General features: G+C 34.2%; 3 protein-coding genes across 6 annotated transcripts in view; 2 read left to right on the top strand and 1 right to left on the bottom strand.

The window, feature by feature from the left end:
- The first annotated feature begins 479 nt into the window (after positions 1-479).
- Positions 480-3,297, top strand: LOC124544102 (elongator complex protein 4). Its single transcript, XM_047122538.1, has 7 exons — positions 480-742; positions 814-849; positions 956-1,071; positions 1,315-1,552; positions 1,699-1,967; positions 2,375-2,609; positions 3,156-3,297. Exons 1-7 carry the CDS (start codon positions 631-633, stop codon positions 3,245-3,247), a joined length of 1,098 nt encoding a protein of 365 aa, XP_046978494.1. The 5' UTR covers positions 480-630; the 3' UTR covers positions 3,248-3,297.
- Positions 3,298-3,504: 207 nt separating this feature from the next.
- On the top strand, positions 3,505-7,134 carry LOC124544386 (CD151 antigen). Its single transcript, XM_047122914.1, has 5 exons — positions 3,505-3,637; positions 3,728-3,946; positions 4,440-4,622; positions 5,738-5,935; positions 6,704-7,134. The coding sequence occupies exons 1-5, from the start codon at positions 3,581-3,583 to the stop codon at positions 7,019-7,021; spliced, it is 975 nt and encodes a 324-aa protein (XP_046978870.1). The 5' UTR covers positions 3,505-3,580; the 3' UTR covers positions 7,022-7,134.
- Positions 7,135-7,810: 676 nt separating this feature from the next.
- Positions 7,811-19,370, bottom strand: part of LOC124544054 (neurogenic protein mastermind-like) — a 31,365-nt gene continuing 19,805 nt past the window's right edge. For 2 of the 4 annotated variants that reach the window (XM_047122452.1, XM_047122455.1), the window contains exons 4-9: positions 17,015-17,138; positions 14,263-14,385; positions 12,526-12,795; positions 10,388-10,520; positions 9,970-10,045; positions 7,811-9,438 (exon numbers count right to left, since the gene is read on the bottom strand). In XM_047122452.1, the coding sequence (XP_046978408.1) occupies positions 9,088-9,438; positions 9,970-10,045; positions 10,388-10,520; positions 12,526-12,795; positions 14,263-14,385; positions 17,015-17,138 (1,077 nt within the window). In that variant the 3' untranslated portion in view covers positions 7,811-9,087. The remainder of the gene's footprint in view (positions 9,439-9,969; positions 10,046-10,387; positions 10,521-12,525; positions 12,796-14,262; positions 14,386-17,014; positions 17,139-19,370) is intronic. The other 2 variants (XM_047122453.1, XM_047122454.1) reach the window with 2 other exon arrangements.

Below are 19,370 nucleotides of genomic sequence, written 5' to 3'. Positions count from 1 at the left end.
TATTCGGCTGTTGACCTTACTTGCATAATAAGCTGAATACAAATTTGTCTATGTACATAAAAGGCTATTTGACAATGGGAAAAATAAAGAGGCAGTATATATTATGAGTTTTAAAATGGTTATGAATTAATGAAAGTTGGACATATTATTTAATTAATTAAAATCATTTCATATAAGATTTTAAATTAACATGGTTTTTTTATTTTTATTCGGTGGAGCTCGATATTTCGACATTATCTACGAATATCTTACTCACGAGAAAATAAAAAACATGGTATATATCCCGAAATTAATAACTTTAGTAATAAAATCATTTTTTTCAAAAATCCATAAATAAAAATTATACTTTAATTATAACGATACTTCGATTCGATTCACTGCTTTTCGATATCGATTTATTTAATCACATCAATTGAAGTTGATTGAGGATAGACATTGACATGTTATTTATTTACATTGTCAAACTGAAACTCATTCTGTAGCATTCATTATACGTAGACATAAAAAAACGTGTGTTGAGAAATAAAAAAAATAAAATCTTCATTTTTCATTTTTGTTTACTATTCATAAGCACAATTATATTTTCAAAGTACTGTTTAGCTATTTTAAATGGAATAGCTTCAATTCAAAATGTCAAGTTTTCATAAAACATCCCTCTCTATTTCAAGTATTAATGGAACTAAATTAAAAAATAACCTTCCTTATATCTCAAGTGGTATTCCATCATTAGATTTTATTATTGGTAAGATACAATACACTGTATAAAATTGATGTACTCAATGAAAAATATTAACTATTATATTATTCTTTTAGGAGGAGGATTACCTGTTGGTGGTATCTTTCTTGTAGGTTAGTATTATACTTATATCCAAATTATCTTTCTGTCCTACAATACTCATATAGAATGAGTTTAAATATATAAAATAAATATGTGTGTTGTCATTTGATTTTTCAGAAGAAGATGTTCTGGGCAGTTATAGTCGAGTCTTAACAAAATATTTTCTCGCTGAAGGTGTTGTGTGTAAGCATGACTTGTTTATTGCATCAGCTGACGAGAATACAGAAGAAATAGTATGTATCATTGATATATTTAAGAATTTAAATAATAAATCATACATAAGAATTAGAATGTTAATTTCTATTTGAATTACGGTTTCAAATGTTCTTATAATGAAACCAATAAGAAACTATAGTTTATATATTGAATGTGAATTAAAAATCTTGTTTGAATATCAGTCTTCTAATATATATAATAATCTTATTAGTGTATACACTATTTGAAAATATCTTAATAGAATATACTTTTTTTCTTAGGTCAAAGAATTGCCTCAAGTGTGTACATTGCCTTCTGATGAGAAAGCCAATGAAGTATCAAGTAATGAGATGAAAATTGCATGGAGATATGAGGGACTCGGTCAAGTGGAATCTTCATTTGGTAGTAATGCAAACTTTGGTCACAATTTTGATCTGAGCCGACACATCAGTATTGATACAATAAACAATTGTAATATCACACATTGTAGACTGGAACAAAATGAAAATAATGTAAATAGTAAGTAATGAGGAAAGTTAAATTAATTTCTGACATACCTGTTGCATATCATTAGTATATTAATAAATATTTTTTTAAGTAAAATTGCTGAAATTAATATGAAATAAGAAGGCTAAAAACAGTTTTGTAATGATTTTTTTTTACAGGCTTTAAAAATGATCTTTTCTACACACTTTTAATAAAAATAAAAGAGGCTCTGTTAAAAGAAGAATATAAGAATAATAGTAAAAATAAAAATATTCTCCGTGTATGTATTCAATCACTGGGGTCACCTATATGGATGGCAATGGATTGTGACGATGAAACACACATTACTTATGGACAAGATCTTTTAAAATTTGTATACTGTTTAAGAGTCTTACTCCGCAATACAAATGCAGTAGCATTTATTACAGTACCCTCACATTTATTTGATGTAAGTGATTGACAGATTTGTATTATGATATAATTTATTTAAAAAAATATAGCAAACAATATTTAGCAATATTTAGCTAATGTTTCTGATTCTATTAAAACTGATTTGACATTCAAAAAAAGACACATTAATTACCCTCAGAAGAAAATTTTCAGTACAGCTCTTTAACACTATAAGAAAGTACGACACACAGTGGCGGCATAAGGCGTGGGCGGTGTGGGCCACAGCCCACAACCTCGCGGTACAAAGGGCCTCGCGCCCGAAATTTGAAAAAATACAACATAACATTGGGATCAGAGTACTATCTCGCAGAGTATCTTGCCCACATTAAGATTCGCTTTTGCGCCGCCACTGCTAATACATATGTCATGTAACATCTTAAAACTTAACCATTTTGTTTTTTTTAGGATGACCGCATCATGAAAAGACTCCTATATTCAGTTGATAATGCAGTAAGAATAGAATCATTTGCGGGATCGAGCAAAGAAACGAATCCTGTATACAGTGAATACCATGGTCTTTTTCACATAACCAAGTTGTCTGCTGTTCATTCACTCGTTCCCTATGTACCCCCAAGTCTGGACCTAGCTTTTAAATTGAGAAGGAAGAAATTTGTCATAGAAAAACTGCATTTACCACCAGGTACTAACTTAATCTCTTGTTATATAAACCTGAAATTTTACTAATTATAAAATGAATCTAACTAAAAGATTGCAGGTTGAAATAAGCCAATCTTCTGACTGAGAGCTGAGAAGGCCCAGTGATTAGAACGCGTGCATCTTAACCGATGATTGCGGGTTCAAATCCAAGCAAGCACCACTATATGTATATATGTGCTTAATTTGTGTTTATAATTCATCTCGTGCTCGGCGGTGAAGGAAAACATCCTGAGGAAACCTGTATGTGTCTAATTTCTTCGAAATTCTGCCACATGTGCATTCCACCAACCCACATTGGAACAGCATGGTGGAATATTTTCCAGACCCTCTCCTTAATGGAAGAGGCCTTATCCCAGCAGTGGGAAATTTACAGGCTGTTACTTTACTTTTACCTACTTCTGCCCAATAAAGATTATAAGAGTTAGTAGAGTTATAATAGTATTTGCTATAATATCCAAAATGGGTTGGGTGGCTTAGGTGCTGTTACTTGAACTTGTTATACAATAATGTGTTTAATAACTTGTTCCAGAACTTCAAGAATCAAGTGAGCGTGAACAGGATGATATAACAGCGATTCCTAAAACATGTGGTGGATTTAAGAAAAAGGATATCGAATTTTAATAACATTTGTTACAATTTTAAAACTAATTAAAATATATATTTCTCACTAATTTCATTTTTTTATTTGACCTATTGACCCACGATAAAATATTTTATAGTTCATTTAAAGAGTTACAAACTGATGTTAAAATAGTTCATGCATTATTTTTAGGCAAAACTGACTTAATTATTATTAGTCACCCCACCTGTTCGGCAGAGCGTATCTCCCTAAAACCGGCAAATGTATTCATCGCATATTATTCAACGGCTTACCATAACACGATCACGCGCTGTGAACATATCGTATTTACACTTTGTAACACAGTTTTTATATATTTATTATTAAATTAAAAAATGAAAGAAATAGCGAGTGCACGAGTTTTATTTGGTTGTTTTAACACCATATTCTTCGTAAGTTAAATGAAATATTGTATTGGATAACATAAATAAATATGATTGTTAAAGTGATTATATTAATTGTTAATATTTCTTCATTGCAAGGGTTGTGGGTTTTTGAAAGTGGTCTGTGGATTCCTGCTTCTGAGTGATTCTCGAAGGATTCTTCTATCTCGATTGCTTGCGATGCCGGAGGACGGGCTGTATGAGCCTCCGTTCTACTACGTCGCTCTCGCGCTCTTGGGGGCTGGACTTATTGTCTGCACTGTAGCGGCTATCGGTGTTTGGGCCACTTACTTGCCTGGATACATTATTTTAACATTTGTAAGTATTCTTTTGTTGTTATATCTTTGATTAAATTGAATTAAACAAATCATGTTCGTAAAAAGGTAGGTTTTAATGTGAAAAAATCTCCGTAGCAGCCTGAAATTATGTAGCAATGTTTACATAACCTACTTGGATGAGCAGGACAGGTCCAACGACTTTAGTCCTGCACCTGATAAAATAGAATGATGAAAATTGAACTCCCAACACTAAAGGATAGCGATCCTTTAGTGTTGGGAGTTCTATTTTACTTATATATTCATTTATGATGGCTGTTTATCTGACCAACGATTTATTATAATGAGTTTGTTTATTATTGTAATATGGTTCCAATTTCAAAGTTCAAATGGCAATTTAAGACAGCAAACACGGTTAAAATATTTATATTATTGAACAAATAAAACTGAAGTACTTCAATAAAATGTTTTTGTTAAAGTTCAATGTTATGTTTTTTTTTTCTAATATATGCAACGAGGAAGAGTTTTGCTTCCAGTACTTCCTGATAGTGCTCGGCTTGCTACTTTGCGAGTGCGCCGCGGGTGTGTTAGCAGCAATATGGTTGCGGTGTTACGGCATCCAGGCCACCCGCGGCGGAGCGGTCGGCGCTCTACAGAGCTACTACGCGGTGCCTGACTTCGAACATTTCACAGCGGCATTGGATCTAGCGCAGACTGAGGTATATAATTTATACAAATCTGTTAAGGTCATCAATAATGTAACGCGCATTACACCGGTAGTGTATTGAGTACGAAAATAAGCAACATACTTGAAGTAGGCATACTTAATTATAATGACTGCTTTAGTTACAGTTTAATAAAGTAACAAAGATTGTCAAATATGTAAACGAATATTGGTACACTGAAATGTGAGTGTAAAATAAAATCGTCATCTCTATTGGTGGCTTTGTCCATATATAGGTAATTACATATTACTACTAAAAATGCCAGAATTTACTACTTACCACCAGCTAGCTATTGGTCTATTATTTATTTATGCTAGCCCGTCTCGATTTCGCACGGGCGAAATAAGATCATATTTGTTTCATTGTTTGGCGGTAGAATAACTGATGGGTGGGTGGTACGTACCCAGACAGTTCTTAGAAATAATCCTTTCGCAACGCCAGTACAATCTAAAACATCCAGAAAAAATACTAAAATAAAAAATATCAAAATCAAAATATATTTATTGTTCCCATATCAAATACATATCTCACAGAGGCCCTGTACTCCTAAACTAGGAAAACCCGTATCTTAGGGGCCAGTGACTTCCCAATCAATATTTTATTTTATATATAATAATCCAAGATATACGTAAAAATGGAGGTTTTAAAAGTTGTTACAACGAGATTATAACATATCGAATCAAACAAACAACAACAGCCTGTAAATTTCCCACTGCTGAGCTAAGGTACTCCTCTCCCTTTGAGAAGAAATTTGGAATATATTCCACCACGCTGTTCCAATTCGGGTTGATGAAATACGTTCTTACAAGTAGTAGAATTTCCATGAAATTAGACACATATAGGTTTCCTCACGATGTTTTCCTTCACCGCCAGGAACGAGATGAAATATTAACACAAAATAAACACGTGAATATTCAGCGGTGCTTGCCTGGGTTTCAAACTGCAATCATCGGTTAAGATGCATGCGTTCTAACCACTGGGCCATCTCTGTTCATTCTAACATATAATTTAAATTAATAAATACGACGATAAATCATTTTTATTATATATGTATTCATTCGTATCAATCGAAAAGTAAGTTTTTATACTAATCGATTATAAACATTCAGTTGCAATGCTGCGGCATGACGAGTGCTCGAAACTACGACATGTCGCTGTGGCAGCTGCGGCGACTCGGGCCGCGCGGCATGTCCGTGCCGCTCAGCTGCTGCGTGCAGACTGAGCACGTGTCGTATCTCAACCCCGCGCCCGTCAACCAGTCACGCTGCCAGGAGGTGCAACCCATTCCGCAATTCAGACATGTTCATGTAAGTTTGTTTCCCCTTAACTTGGGATTATATCAAAAAGGTTCAATGTTGGTGTAACTGATGTTGGTGTTTTATTTTATTCAATTATAAATTACAAAATATGATGTCAATATAATTTCTCCTAATAATATCTATAAAAACAACAACAACAGCAGCCTATAAATTCCCACTGCTGGGCTCAAGGCCTCCTCTCCCTTTGAGGAGAAGGTTTGGAATATATTCCACCACGCTGTTCCAATGCGGGTTGGTGGAATACACATGTGGCAGAATTTCTATGAAATTTGTCACATGCAGGTTTCCTCACGATGTTTTCCTTCACCGCTGAGCACGAGATGAATTATAAAGACAAATTAAGCACATGAATCAGCGGTGCTTGCCTGGGTTTGAACCCGCAATCATCAGTTAAGATGCACGCGTTCTAACCACTGGGCCATCTTGACTTTTATAATAATATCTTTAACTTCTTCCAAAATACTTTTCGCAACCCCTTTTACAACATGTAACTACTCAGACAAGTTACATATTCAATTTAAGATTTCATTTGCATCTCAGATAGTAAGAGAACTCAGTTGATGATGATGAGCAAGCACCACTTACACTTTTTAATTAATGTTCTCGGAGGCGAAGGTAACCTTCCATAGGAAATGCATCAACTCACACTAAGGCGTGGTAAAATAAGCTTAGAGCATTCTTCTTTAGACGGGAGGAGGCATCTGCCCAGCTGTAAAACCATTACTGTTTCTGTACTTCAATATTGTTTGATTTCAGGGCTGCCAAACAAAACTTGAAGACTGGTACCAGGAGCAATATTTCGTATTTATGTTAGCATTATTTGTAGTCGCCGTCTTCAAACTGGCGATATTATTAAGTACAGTGTTTTCATGTATTCGATTAAAAAAGAGCAAGCAGGTGAAGCATTTCTTTACGTTAAAAAGTATGCAGAGTAAATCGAATGAAAATATTTACGAACGCAATGTAAGCTTACACGATGAACCGATAACAGCTAAATATGTCCAACCGAATAATTTCTACAGTCCCCGTGTGCGCAATCCGAGGATCTTCAACAAGCCCAACGAGATGGTATGAGAATTAGCCGCGGAGATAAATGCTTTAGAGAGGAAGTTAGAGTCATTCTCGGATATACTGTATAAACATCAAGCGGACTCTATTATGTGGTGATAATTTTTTAATCTCTCCAACGATCAGATGTTTTAGAAAAGCATATTTGTTAGTGACTTTCGCCATATCCATGCAATGTTAAATATGTAGTGTTGTATGTGTATGTTGGCAATAGTTTTTCAAGTTATCATACTTTTATAATCAATCTTTTGATGGTAGATTATCAGGACACTTCATTTTATAACTGTTTATACAACTTTACTAATTTAATATAATAAAAAGGCGATTAAATCTACTTTTATATGGCCTAGATATGGACTTGCTCAACAATGAATACTTTTAATTATTATTATGTACAACCAGAGTAAGAAAACCTTCGTCAGTTAGATTCCTTTATCAAGTATTAAACTCTTAGTATCTTTTGAATCTATCGTTCAAATTATTGCGACGCAATACGTCATAAATCGGTAAAGCGGATTATCGCTCATACTAAGCACACAAAAATAGATCTTAAGGTTGCGAACATTTTCTTACCCCGGCTGTACATAACTCAGCTAAATCGGAAGTGCCATAATTATGTACAAAATATTTAGAACAAAAGCTTTAAAATCGATCAAATAACTGCTGCCTCGTGTTGTAGATTTCGCCATCTCTGAAGTTTTATCTCCGTTTATTTATAAGGATTTGTATTATAAGTAAAAGACTGTACCTAGATTATAAGATGTTATAAAATAAGTGTAGGAAATGAAAATCATGTTTCAATAAGTAATATTATTTTCAAAAGAACATTCAAAAATTGGTCCTAAAGTTAAAACATTGTTAACAATGGCTCTGGAATGTTTCTATCATTCATAAATGGATTTACAGTTGTAACAGAGAGCTAATGTTTCATTTTACGAAATGTTTGTCCATTTTATAAAGGAATAATAAGTGCATTATACATAATCATACGTTTTTTTCTTATTTAGCTATGCTTTTTTTTAATTAGAATATAAATTTTAATGCCATCTAAAATTGTAAAATGTTCATAATGTATAATATACATATGTATACGATAAGTTAATTTTAATAACATATTGACAGAAATTGTTGAATAAAGGTAAAAAAGAAACCAACATTCTGAATATTCCAGAATCCCACAAACCCTACGCGATACATGAGATCCTTAACAATAACAATATTCTATTCATAATAATTGATTCTATTTTAACCTATAGACCATTGAGACCGACATCACAGTATAATCTACTAATTACATCTTAGGTACAGGAATGACCTTAAAATAAACTTAATTAATAAAATTTACATTTGCACTATAAATTAAAATAGATTGGGTCGTTCACAGGCGGAAAATGAAACCTCGCTAACAATCCCGTTAACCGTATAAATAATTACAAACACAATCCCAGTAACTCGGCGCCCGCTGGCGACGGAAGATTATCAGCAAGGCTTAGATGGAGGTCCGGAAAACAATAAACTATATTGTAATGTCAATTTACCTCTATTATAATATTACAGACGTTGTAGATGTATTGCCCCAATTTACGTCGCCATTTCGATAAATAAATTTATAAGCGTGTAAATAAAATCGTTGAAATGTCTTTTGTGCTATTCACTTATATTAATATTTGTAATAAATATACATAGTATATAAAGACTACTTCGCAAAAAATGAGGAAATTATATATCTCACAAAGATAAAATTAAGTCATGTGAGAAATATTCCGCTACTAAGTTTAATTATTTTAATATTCTATAAACAACCTTACTATACAATATTTTTACAAACGAACTATGCATGAACAACCATAAAAACTATAAACTCTAAGAAATGGAATTCTTTTAGAATAAATATAGTTTATATAAAACAACGCATCAGAAATGTTTAAAAAACATCGGAAGAACCGCGGCGGGCGCGCTACATGGTTGAAAACTTTGGTCACAATTAGTTGCACGTTGGTCGCGAGTCGATGCTATGTACTATACGGAACATCAACAATGGGAGAAAATGACAAGACAATGAGCTATCCAACTCATAGGATATCGTTGAGGAACGAGTTATCCAGCGAATTGAGCAACTCCTGGGCGGTGAGGTTGCTGGCGTCCGTGGAAGGCATGTTGTCGAGGAAGTCGAGATTGAAGTCCGCAGTTTGTCCGGTGAAGGAAGACGCTGAGTGGAGCGAGGGGAAGTGGTGGGGGTTGTTCCCGTTGCCCTGCATGGGTCCGTTCTGGGCCATGATGGAGTTCTGCATGGCGTTTGTCTGCGCGTGCATGGGCTGCTGCGCGGTTTGCATGGGTTGCATGGGCGCGTGCGCGCTGAGCCCGCCCATGCCGGCCTGCTGCATGCTCATGCTCTGCGACTGCGACATGTGGATATTTGGCATCTGCAAGTTCACAGTTTTATTATATTTACTATTTTATGTAGGTAGCTCTTGGTATTAATGTAATCCTTCGTTTTGTTTATATATTGTGTATTGAGTCGAGATGGCCCAGTGGTTAGAACGCGTGAATCTTAACCGATGATTGCGGGTTCAAACCCAGGCAAGCACCGCTGATTCATGTGCTTAATTTGTGTATATAATTCATCTCGTGCTCAGCGGTGAAGGAAAACATCGTGAGGAAACCTGCATGTGACAAATTTCATAGAAATTATGCCACATGTGCATTCCACCAACCCGCATTGGAACAGCGTGGTGGAATATGTTCCTCAAAGGGAGAGGAGGCCTTTAGCCCAGCAGTGGGAATTTACAGACTGTTGTTGTAGGTAACGCTTAGTATTCATGTAATCCTTTGTTATAATAGTAAGTTTTGTTTATAAAAATATTAGGAAAGTCTATTTTTTTTAAAAATAAAATAGCACTGTATTTTAATAAATAAATCACAAAATGTGTAGTTGTTTTCAATTCAATGTTTACCTGTCCTTGCACGCTCATCATTTGATTTTGTTGCATAATTAGATGTGACATTGAAGACTGTTGCTGATTCGACGCCCTGGAAGTAAACAAACGCAATGAATAAACAACTGACGGCGTCAACGAGGTGAGCGCTGGAGGTTAAAGGGGGGGAAACGCAACTAGTTAATTAATCATTACATCACTATGATTGCTGATAACGAGATATATTTGTTTTATTCGTGTCCACTATTGTTTATATCAATTGTTTTGTATATTTCAGATTACAAAAAAAATATTAAAATAATAATTTAAAATAATATTTGCATCTATAATGACAAAAACAAAATTAGAAAGTATTTGCAGTTCATGAATTAGTTGTAATCATTGCATTAATATTTGAAAATGCATATTCGATAAGTATTCAATATTCTAAAGTTACCTTTGCTGTTGATGCTGCATTAGTTGCTGCTGTTGCTGCAGACGCGCCTGCTGCATTTGTAGCTGCTGTTGTTGTGCCATACTGCTCACTCCGCCAACATTGCCCATACCCCCCATACCACCCATATTGAATCCTGTAAAATAATTAATTATTAATTTCAATAAAATATGTAAAATAATTGGCTAATTATTGTTTATGTTGTCTTAATGATTAGCCGTTAAAATATCAATTGGCGAATAGATAATAAAGAAAAACTTTCAACGATATATTCAATATGGTAATGGAATAGTTACAATATATATTTCATTTTTAATTTATAAATACTTTAAATTATGAATAAATAAGTATGAGACAACATCACATACATTACTCTGATCCCAATGTAAGTAGCTCAAGCACTTGTGTTATGGGAAATCAGAAGTAACGACGGTACCACAAACACCCAGACCCGAGACAACATAGAAAACTATTAATAATCTACATCGACTCGGCCGGGAATCGAACCCAGGACCTCGGAGTGGCGTACCCATGAAAACCGGTGTACACACCACTCGACCACGGAAGTCGTCTTAATCATACAATATTATACAAAAATACACATACGGTATTACTTTAAAAACATTACGGTCGTATGAACCTTTACTCTACTCCTAAGTAATTCTAAGTCATATTTGAAACCATTACAAATCAGCAGCAAACAAGGTATTCGTAAGATTAAAACTCGTGTTTACTCTACTTCTAAGTCATTCTACGTCATATTTGATACCATTAGAATTTACAAATCAGCAGCAAACAAGGTATTCGTAAGAATAAAACTCGTGTTTAATAATGTGTCCAATAATCTTAGCTTGCAGTCTATACTCTAAACTAATAATTTTTCTTTCAAAATATCCTCCCCACTAATTTCAGTCATAGAAACCATCTCAAGGAAAAATAGACCATACTATAGTGCACTAGAGCATGTGCAACATAGGTGTAATTTATATTTGCACATTCATAATGAAACGGAAAATCCCAAACGAAATATTTGAGACTCATACCAATGATCTTACGTGCTTTCTGAGGAGGAGTGAACACTGATAGACTACGGGCTGGTATTAATTCCGAGATAATGATAGCGAGCCTCACTCTGAACAAACTTTTGAAAAGCCACGTTTAAGCGAACGAGCAATGGAAACGCGGCGCGCCCCGTGTCACGAAACGACCGTAGGCGTGTATTCTCTTAACAAAGGCGTAGGCGGTTTTACTTAAGCTTACTACTGGTAATTATACCTGAAATAAAGTTATTAATTGCGGGATATTTACCATGTTTTTTATTTTCATTCGGTGGAACTCGTTATTTCGACATTATCTACGAATGCCTTGTATGGTTATTACATGGTAAATATCCCGCAATTAATAACTTTAGTAATAAAAATAAACGTGTTAATTTAAAATCTTATATACCTGAAATAATTTTTCAGGTTTTTATTCGCAGATTTTGTAACATCTGTGATTATCATTTTGAGAATATATTGATGAGATTCCATTTCAGAAGGTAACAGAAGTATATTTAGCTAATGATTTCAGTCACCCGTACATAATGACATATGTAATAAAATAATAGCAACAAAGTTTCTCCTTTTCACCTCGTTGAATAATTCACATTCCATTCTGGTTGTAAATTAACGATTAACTGACACGATACATTTATTAAACAACGCTTTAAGAATGCTTGTTTCAAAACCTACTTCATAAAATGTTTCCATTAGATCTCATAAGCATTCAGTATCTGTCATAATTGTAATTTTTGTGGATAGGTACTTTTGTGTTTCGGCGTGATACCTTGGTTTCAAAACCTACTTCAATAAAATGTTACCATTCGTTCTTATAAGCATTCAGTATCTGTTATAGTTGTAATGTTTGTGGATAGGTACTTTTGTGTTTCGGCGTGATACCTTGGTTTCAAAACCTACTTCAATAAAATGTTACCATTCGTTCTTATAAGCATTCAGTATCTGTTATAGTTGTAATGTTTGTGGATAGGTACTTTTGTGTTTCGGCGTGATACCTTGGTATCAAAACCTACTTCAATAAAATGTTACCATTCGTTCTTATAAGCATTCAGTATCAGGTACTTTTGTGTTTCGTCGTGTTACCTTGGTGGTGGTGCGGGAACTGCTGGCGGGCGGTCTGTTGCTGTATGAGCACGTGGCGCCAGTCGGGCGCGTACTGGCGCGCGTGCGGCGCGAAGGCGCGCGGCGCGGGCGCGGCGGGGCGGCGCGGGGCGGGGGGCGCGCCCGCAAAGCGCGCCTTGTACTCCGGCGGCGGCGGCCGCATCTGCTGCTGCTGCGCGCGCAGCATCTGCTGCTGCTGCTGTTGCAGCAGTTTGGCTTGCTGCTCGCGCGATATGCCAGCCGCTGCTATCCCTGTTTTACATTAAGAATTGAAATTCGAAAGGACAATTACATTAAAGTAATTTTAAGGGCGCATCAAAATTACGATCTCTATCGAATTCTATGGTTTTTTATATTAGTATATCTATACTAATATAGATATTCTGATTGTCTGCCTGTTTGTCTAAACCAAACCACTAAACTGAATTTGATAAGATTTTGTATGAATCTGGCTTGAACCCCATGACATGGAGTACTTTTTATTACCTAACACTAACACAAAACGCGAGCGTAACCGCGAACTACAACTAGTTGCATAGTGTAATCAGGGCAATGCTTTATTTTTTAATATATACTTTTGGTATAAAAATATAAAAGGAATTAGTGTTGGATTATTGAATCCATTGTTACGCAACACCCAAAGAGTAAGAGAAAGTGTTATATGTTTAACAAAGCGTAAGTATAAGATGTGGAACGAAATTGAAATTAGTACATAGTGTATATAGTCAAACGTCAAATGCACTTTAATAACAAAAAGGTTTGACCAATTATTACCGTAGGTTTTTACTGTATTTTTATAATCTAACAACAATCAAAAACCGACAATTATCAAACATTATACTAAAAAAAACTCATTGTATAAATGAAATATTCATTAAAAAAATAATTTATATTAAGTAAAATAACATATTTAATTGAGCTCGAAATTACAATGTAATAATAAATAAAAAGAAAACGTAAATACGATTAAATATGTGCACATATCCGTCGTGTACGAATTGATGGCAAAGTCCGCTGAATGCGTTCTGTCTGCATTATTAAACATAACCTCATCTACTTGTACCGTCTGGGTACTGGATACCGCCGCCGTCTATAATGCATTCGACATGTCGACCTCGCCCATATAATTATTACCACGTAAAGATTTTCACATAATACCAATCGATACAGTAAGAAACGAGATCGTGTACTAATCGTATATTCCACGTAATAGATAAGCTAAATTTAATGTAATAATCGTTTGGATTACGTAAACATTCAGACCGTCGAAAACACTTTGTTATTAACTTTCTAACTTGTTCTTTTATTCATTCAATTGAAATAGTTTCGCTGTTCAGTTTTTTTTTTTTAAATTAGGTCGCTATATTTTTTAAAACGATAATATAATGTCAGTCAATAATATAGGGAGAAAAGACTAATACAATGTGCAAGGAAATACGAAATAGCAGTGCTTATTTGACTACATACTGTCATTAAAAAAATATACATGCTATTATTTCAGGAAAGTATGGAAAGTAATGATACTAAAAATATCCTGAAATAATTATACACTATGCATAATTGTTTTTGTCTATGGCAACATTTAAGGTTTTTTTTTATGAGTTTGAAAAGGCTGGCGAAATAAAACGGAACCAAAGTATCAACAACTAGATCTAAGCTGACTCAAACTACGATATCTACAAGTGTAACAGTCATGATGTTAGTCATGAGTTCCTTTACCCAGCGTTGGTCCCTGCCCAGGTCCTTGGTTCTGCTGCGGAGGTCCGGTCGGCCGCGGTCGCATCGACGGAGAGAAGTTAATGCTCTGCGACTGAGACACCGAGTAAGAGTCGCATCCGTTACCTGTTACAATAAAAAAAAATTATACATATATTCATTTTTAATTTTCGTCAAATAAAACAGTTATTTTGGTAATAACACATACAGATTTAATAATCAGCATTTATCTGCATTCATAAATTGACCGGTTGTAGAGCTAGTCTATCAAATTTTAAAAAAAATGAGGGACGTAATACTTTTTAACGGTCCATATATATGTTATATATAGATAATTTCATCATCGCTTTATTTATGATAAAAGTATAGTATTTTTATTTGTAATTATAATAAACTATATATACTTTGAAATTATTATATTTTTTTAATCCATAGCAGAAATAGATCTTTAATAAAATAATGACGATAATATAAGCATATGTTGGATCATTGAATTTACTGAAATACTAGCAGTCTCTCGCGGCTTCGGACGCGTTTTAGGACGCTTGTTGTCATGTTAATAAAAAACAAGCCTATATCCTTTCTTCAAGTTTAATGTTGCTTCATAACAAATTTCATCAAATTCGGTTACAGAGTTACTTTCACATTTATAATATTAAAATAGATATTTTGAACCATCAACTCGTACGTCATAATTTCGCTCAACGTTTTTTTTTACAACAACGTGACCGTTTTGTACGTTATGTTTATCACAATTCTTTATTGTTTATAAATAAACTTTGATAAGAAATGTTGAGTCACACGAGTACATGTATCAATTTCTGTATCGCAGCACACGTATGGAGCAAAAATGCAAGTTACGATTTTTTTTCGTTACAAGAATTGAAAAAGTAATAATTAAATCCAATCAATAATACATAAATTCTGATGTTTACCTTGAAAGATATTATAAATAATGGTATAATGTATTTTCATAATGCAGGTAATTATTGATTCACTTGATTAACAATTATCTAATTAAAAAGTTCTATTAATTATATAAGCTTTCGTCATATTTGTTTATATTCGTTTTTTTTTTTAATATTTTTCAGACACTGGTTTGTTTTTGTATAATTCTGTCGTCGTATTGTTTTTAGTTCCTTATAGAATTTAAAATATCATCATTACATAGCTCTAACATAGACTCTCATGATAGTCTGTCTCTACGTATGCTTAGATCTTTAAAATTATGTAACGGATTGTGTTGCGGTTTTTTTAATATATAGAGTGATTCAAGAGGAATATTTGTGTATATGATACAAAGACAATATAGTATCTAATCCTACAAGATATATCAAAGTAGCGGTTTGTGTTGTATAATGAAACGAAGCTCTGATTTTTGTATATTTAGTATCAGTACTGTACCCGTGCAAAGTCGGGTGGGTCGTTAGTTTTCCAATAAAGTAAAAACACCGCGATGATACTTATATATTTAATATGACTGTATAAACAAATACGAGGTATATAACGACATATATATGACAGTAAATAAAAATAGTAATAATGACTGTGATGAATAATGTAGATACGATTATACTCAGTGGGCAAGTTGTGATAACAAACGTCCACAGTTACATAACGCTTACTGCTAAATGTATTATTTTATATTTATGAAATTCAAATTGATTTTCCTCATATCATATTATGCTTAACTTGGAGCACTTTATTTTTTAAATTCAATATTAAAACATTTACTGTTCATTGTCTGTATTTATTTACGAAGTATATTTTAATGTTGTTCGAATTTAAAACGGGAGTTTTGCATATTATTATTGTTATTAATTAAACGCAGTTACGGTCATAATCATTAGGTTTTTTCTTAACTTTAACTAAAACCTTATCCGCCGTTGTGATGACATAATAAATATAAATGATAAACGAATATTATATTTGCTAAATCATTCAAAAGCTCTGATATCTTTGTGTAGAGAGTAGATACGTAGACATTTTACATGTAATGTTGCTCAAAGACGAGACGCCCATATAATCAACATGTATTATATCGGCGCGGTTTAAAAAGTATAACTAAAGTAGCTTGTGGAGTGAACGCAATAAAGACTTCAATCTATGTCATCCCCGAAGTGCGCGCGGCGCATTCTCGCCGATCGTCAACCTCAGAGCACACCCTCCCCCCGTTCACAGATCAACTGAACGGCTACTGCACTTTAACACATGTCGAAAGGCTTAACGCGACAACATAAGGTCTACTTTCGCACGCCACACCAACACACGAGACACTAAAGACAAGCTAGTAGAAATACACATACCCTTAGTGCATTGTACTGTGTTATGAAAAATAAACTTAGCACGCAACGTTACGTTGTTACTCGAGACTCGTGTTGAAAGATGTTTAAGTAATGTGCTTTGGAAAATTTAAACTTTTAAGTTATTTTTTACTATCATTTGTTAATATTCGATAGATCGTGTAGAGCGAATAAGAAACGACGTTGACTTTTAAAACTTTAAAAAACAAACTAAAAATGGCAATAGGTGTTTTTTTTTTGTTACTAAACCGGATGCTACGAGCCAAAAGGTTATCTACAATTCAACATTACTCCAAAAGGCCGGAAACGATATACATTCCGTATCCCAAATATTTGACCGAGAATATGATTTCACTTATGGGTACAATATAAATATTACCATTTTTCAAGAAGACGTTACTTATTTTCAAAGACGCTTGACTTAGACGCGCTAATTAGAATAAAAGGTATACCTTGATGATGCTGTGGAGATGGAGTGCCTTGGTGCTGGAAGGAGGCGTACATGCCCTGCTGGGCCGCCGCTGACACGTGACCGCCGCCCGCGCCGCTCACTTGCATATGTTGCGCTGCGGACACCTGTCAGAGAACAAGGATTTATTCTAAACATCTATAACAACTTTTAGACTATGACTTGACCCTATTAAATTCACCGGCATGTTGATAGGGCTTTTTTTTAAATCGATGACGAGTAGACATAACGAATAAAAAAAAAAAGATAACAATCACCGAACGTCGATTGTTTAATGTAAAGTAATACATAATATGTGTAACTTATTAGTTGAAAAGTATTACCTACTCGTAATTAGTATTTATATAAACAATGTAAATTATATCAATACGTATACAGTATCAGTTTCTATGATAGAAACCTGTTATTGCGAATAAGTATTTAGGTATTTGGAATATATTGCGCTGCGGTCGTTCTGGTTAGACTTACATTCATATAAACATTTTTTTAAATAGATAACAAGTCATTCTTTGTTATAACTACTGAGATTTATAATGGGACAACAAACAACTTTGTATAGAACTTAACTTATTGTGAACTAATTTTTTTAAAGAAAAAAATAAAACAAACAATTTAATAAGTATTTAAGCTCATTATCTCTAAGAAGAAGCTCCAATAAATCATTTCGATTCGCGTTGCAGGTTGCGAGGCATGAAATGTCTTCGCGGGTGACAGCTGTCCGTTCGAAGACACGGGCGATGGGTATACATCCACACAGCACACATCGTCGCCCAGCGCACAAACCAGTTCCGCGCCCCGCTCCGCTGCCTCAGTCTGCGACTCGCCGGCTCGATATAATATGCGTAATAGCCGCTAAGCTGTATTGTACAGCTAGACAAGCTAACGGAACCTCTTATCTAGTCGCGCATCGCCTTTCCGCGCGCGCCCGCGGATTTCTATCACGACGTGCATCTACAATAGTAAACTAGCCAATGGGAACTGCTCTTATGTGGAGCTTGCAACTTAGCCAGTTTCCCGTTACGATGCAATCGAAATCAGTGTTAAAAGGTCGTATCGTCCGTATGTTAGATAGCTGGCCGATGGCGTGTTTAGTCTTTTTACTTTTCTGACGACACAAGCCACTGAGCTTTTAGCAGTAGGTGGTCACGTGACCTCTATAAGACCCCTGTTACTCGTTCGTGCGATTTGGGATTCGTAATATCAAATGCATATTCAATTTGTTTAGAAACAACTGAGGTTAGGTAAAAGACTCGATTTGATCACGTAATCATCGCCTAGATTTACTTTGTATTATTTTATTGTACATTTTTTATTGAGGACAAAATGATTAACAAACTTCCGTTTTCAAGTATAACGATTATTATTATCGTCAATTGTAAGTTTTAAATTTAACTCATCAGTTTAAATTATTTGAAATCGCTTTTTATTTTAAAACTTCACACGTACAGGACACGACACACAACATTATTTCCTTAATAATTGATTTAGAAAAAAATCTCCTCGAATGGGATCGCATGACGTCATGGCTCGTCGCTGTAGCGGTTCGTGGAGTACGCCCACGAACCGACGTCACTGACACCCACAACTCGGATCAGACTTAAAGTTCATACTAATATTAAACCTGTAAATCATATGTTGCCACAACACACGTAATGGTTTAAAATAAGCTGAATGTTATTATTATTACGTAATGAGGAATCAATTGTATTAAATATATATTTCCCATGAGGAAAGCAAAACTGTAATGTTATATATTTTCCATTACGTCCACAATTTCCTCACAGTTATAAAGTTTTTATACAAAAACCATAAAAAATACAAATTTCTTCTATTGTACAGCAATTTGAAAATGAAAGAAACAAACTCACTTGACAACTTAAAATTTGTTTTATGAAATTGTATTCAAAGTATTACACAATAAGGAATTTGATACAGAGGCTTCGTCGCAAGTAATATTATGTAACAAGTTGCTATTTCGTACTCAATTCGAATTTATAAAAGAGAGTCACATAATGAACAATATCACAATTCACAAGTGTGGTACTCAACGTCATTACTCAAAATAAAAGGCCAAGAAATTCCAAAAACAAACATAAACATACCCAACAATGTTACCATTACAAAATCAAAGATTTTGCACAGATATATTTAATTTTTAGATTAATCTAATTATGTAAATATACTGCTAACACCTCTTTACTCCAACATTTAACATTTCCTAAATCATGTACCTTATGTAACTTGAGCAAGTAGTGATACATATTTTTTAAGGCTTTTGTGGGTATACTGAATGATATTTTATGATAAAATTAAATTTAAAGCTGTCACTAGTTTGGTGT

This window comes from Vanessa cardui, chromosome 4 (genome assembly GCF_905220365.1).
Source record: "Vanessa cardui chromosome 4, ilVanCard2.1, whole genome shotgun sequence".
Taxonomy (NCBI): domain Eukaryota; kingdom Metazoa; phylum Arthropoda; class Insecta; order Lepidoptera; family Nymphalidae; genus Vanessa; species Vanessa cardui.
The sequence above is the reverse complement of the archived record's forward strand: the minus strand, read 5'-3'. Positions and strand labels throughout refer to the sequence as shown.

Coding starts and splice junctions, on each gene's coding strand:
- LOC124544102 (XM_047122538.1), top strand. CDS start 631: ATGTCAAGTTTTCATAAAACATCCCTCTCTATTTCAAGTATTAATGGA. Junction 850..955: donor TGGTGGTATCTTTCTTGTAG/GTTAGTATTATA, acceptor TTGATTTTTCAG/AAGAAGATGTTCTGGGCAGT. Junction 1,553..1,698: donor AAATGAAAATAATGTAAATA/GTAAGTAATGAG, acceptor TTTTTTTTACAG/GCTTTAAAAATGATCTTTTC.
- LOC124544386 (XM_047122914.1), top strand. CDS start 3,581: ATGAAAGAAATAGCGAGTGCACGAGTTTTATTTGGTTGTTTTAACACC. Junction 3,638..3,727: donor GTTTTAACACCATATTCTTC/GTAAGTTAAATG, acceptor CTTCATTGCAAG/GGTTGTGGGTTTTTGAAAGT. Junction 4,623..5,737: donor TGGATCTAGCGCAGACTGAG/GTATATAATTTA, acceptor ATAAACATTCAG/TTGCAATGCTGCGGCATGAC.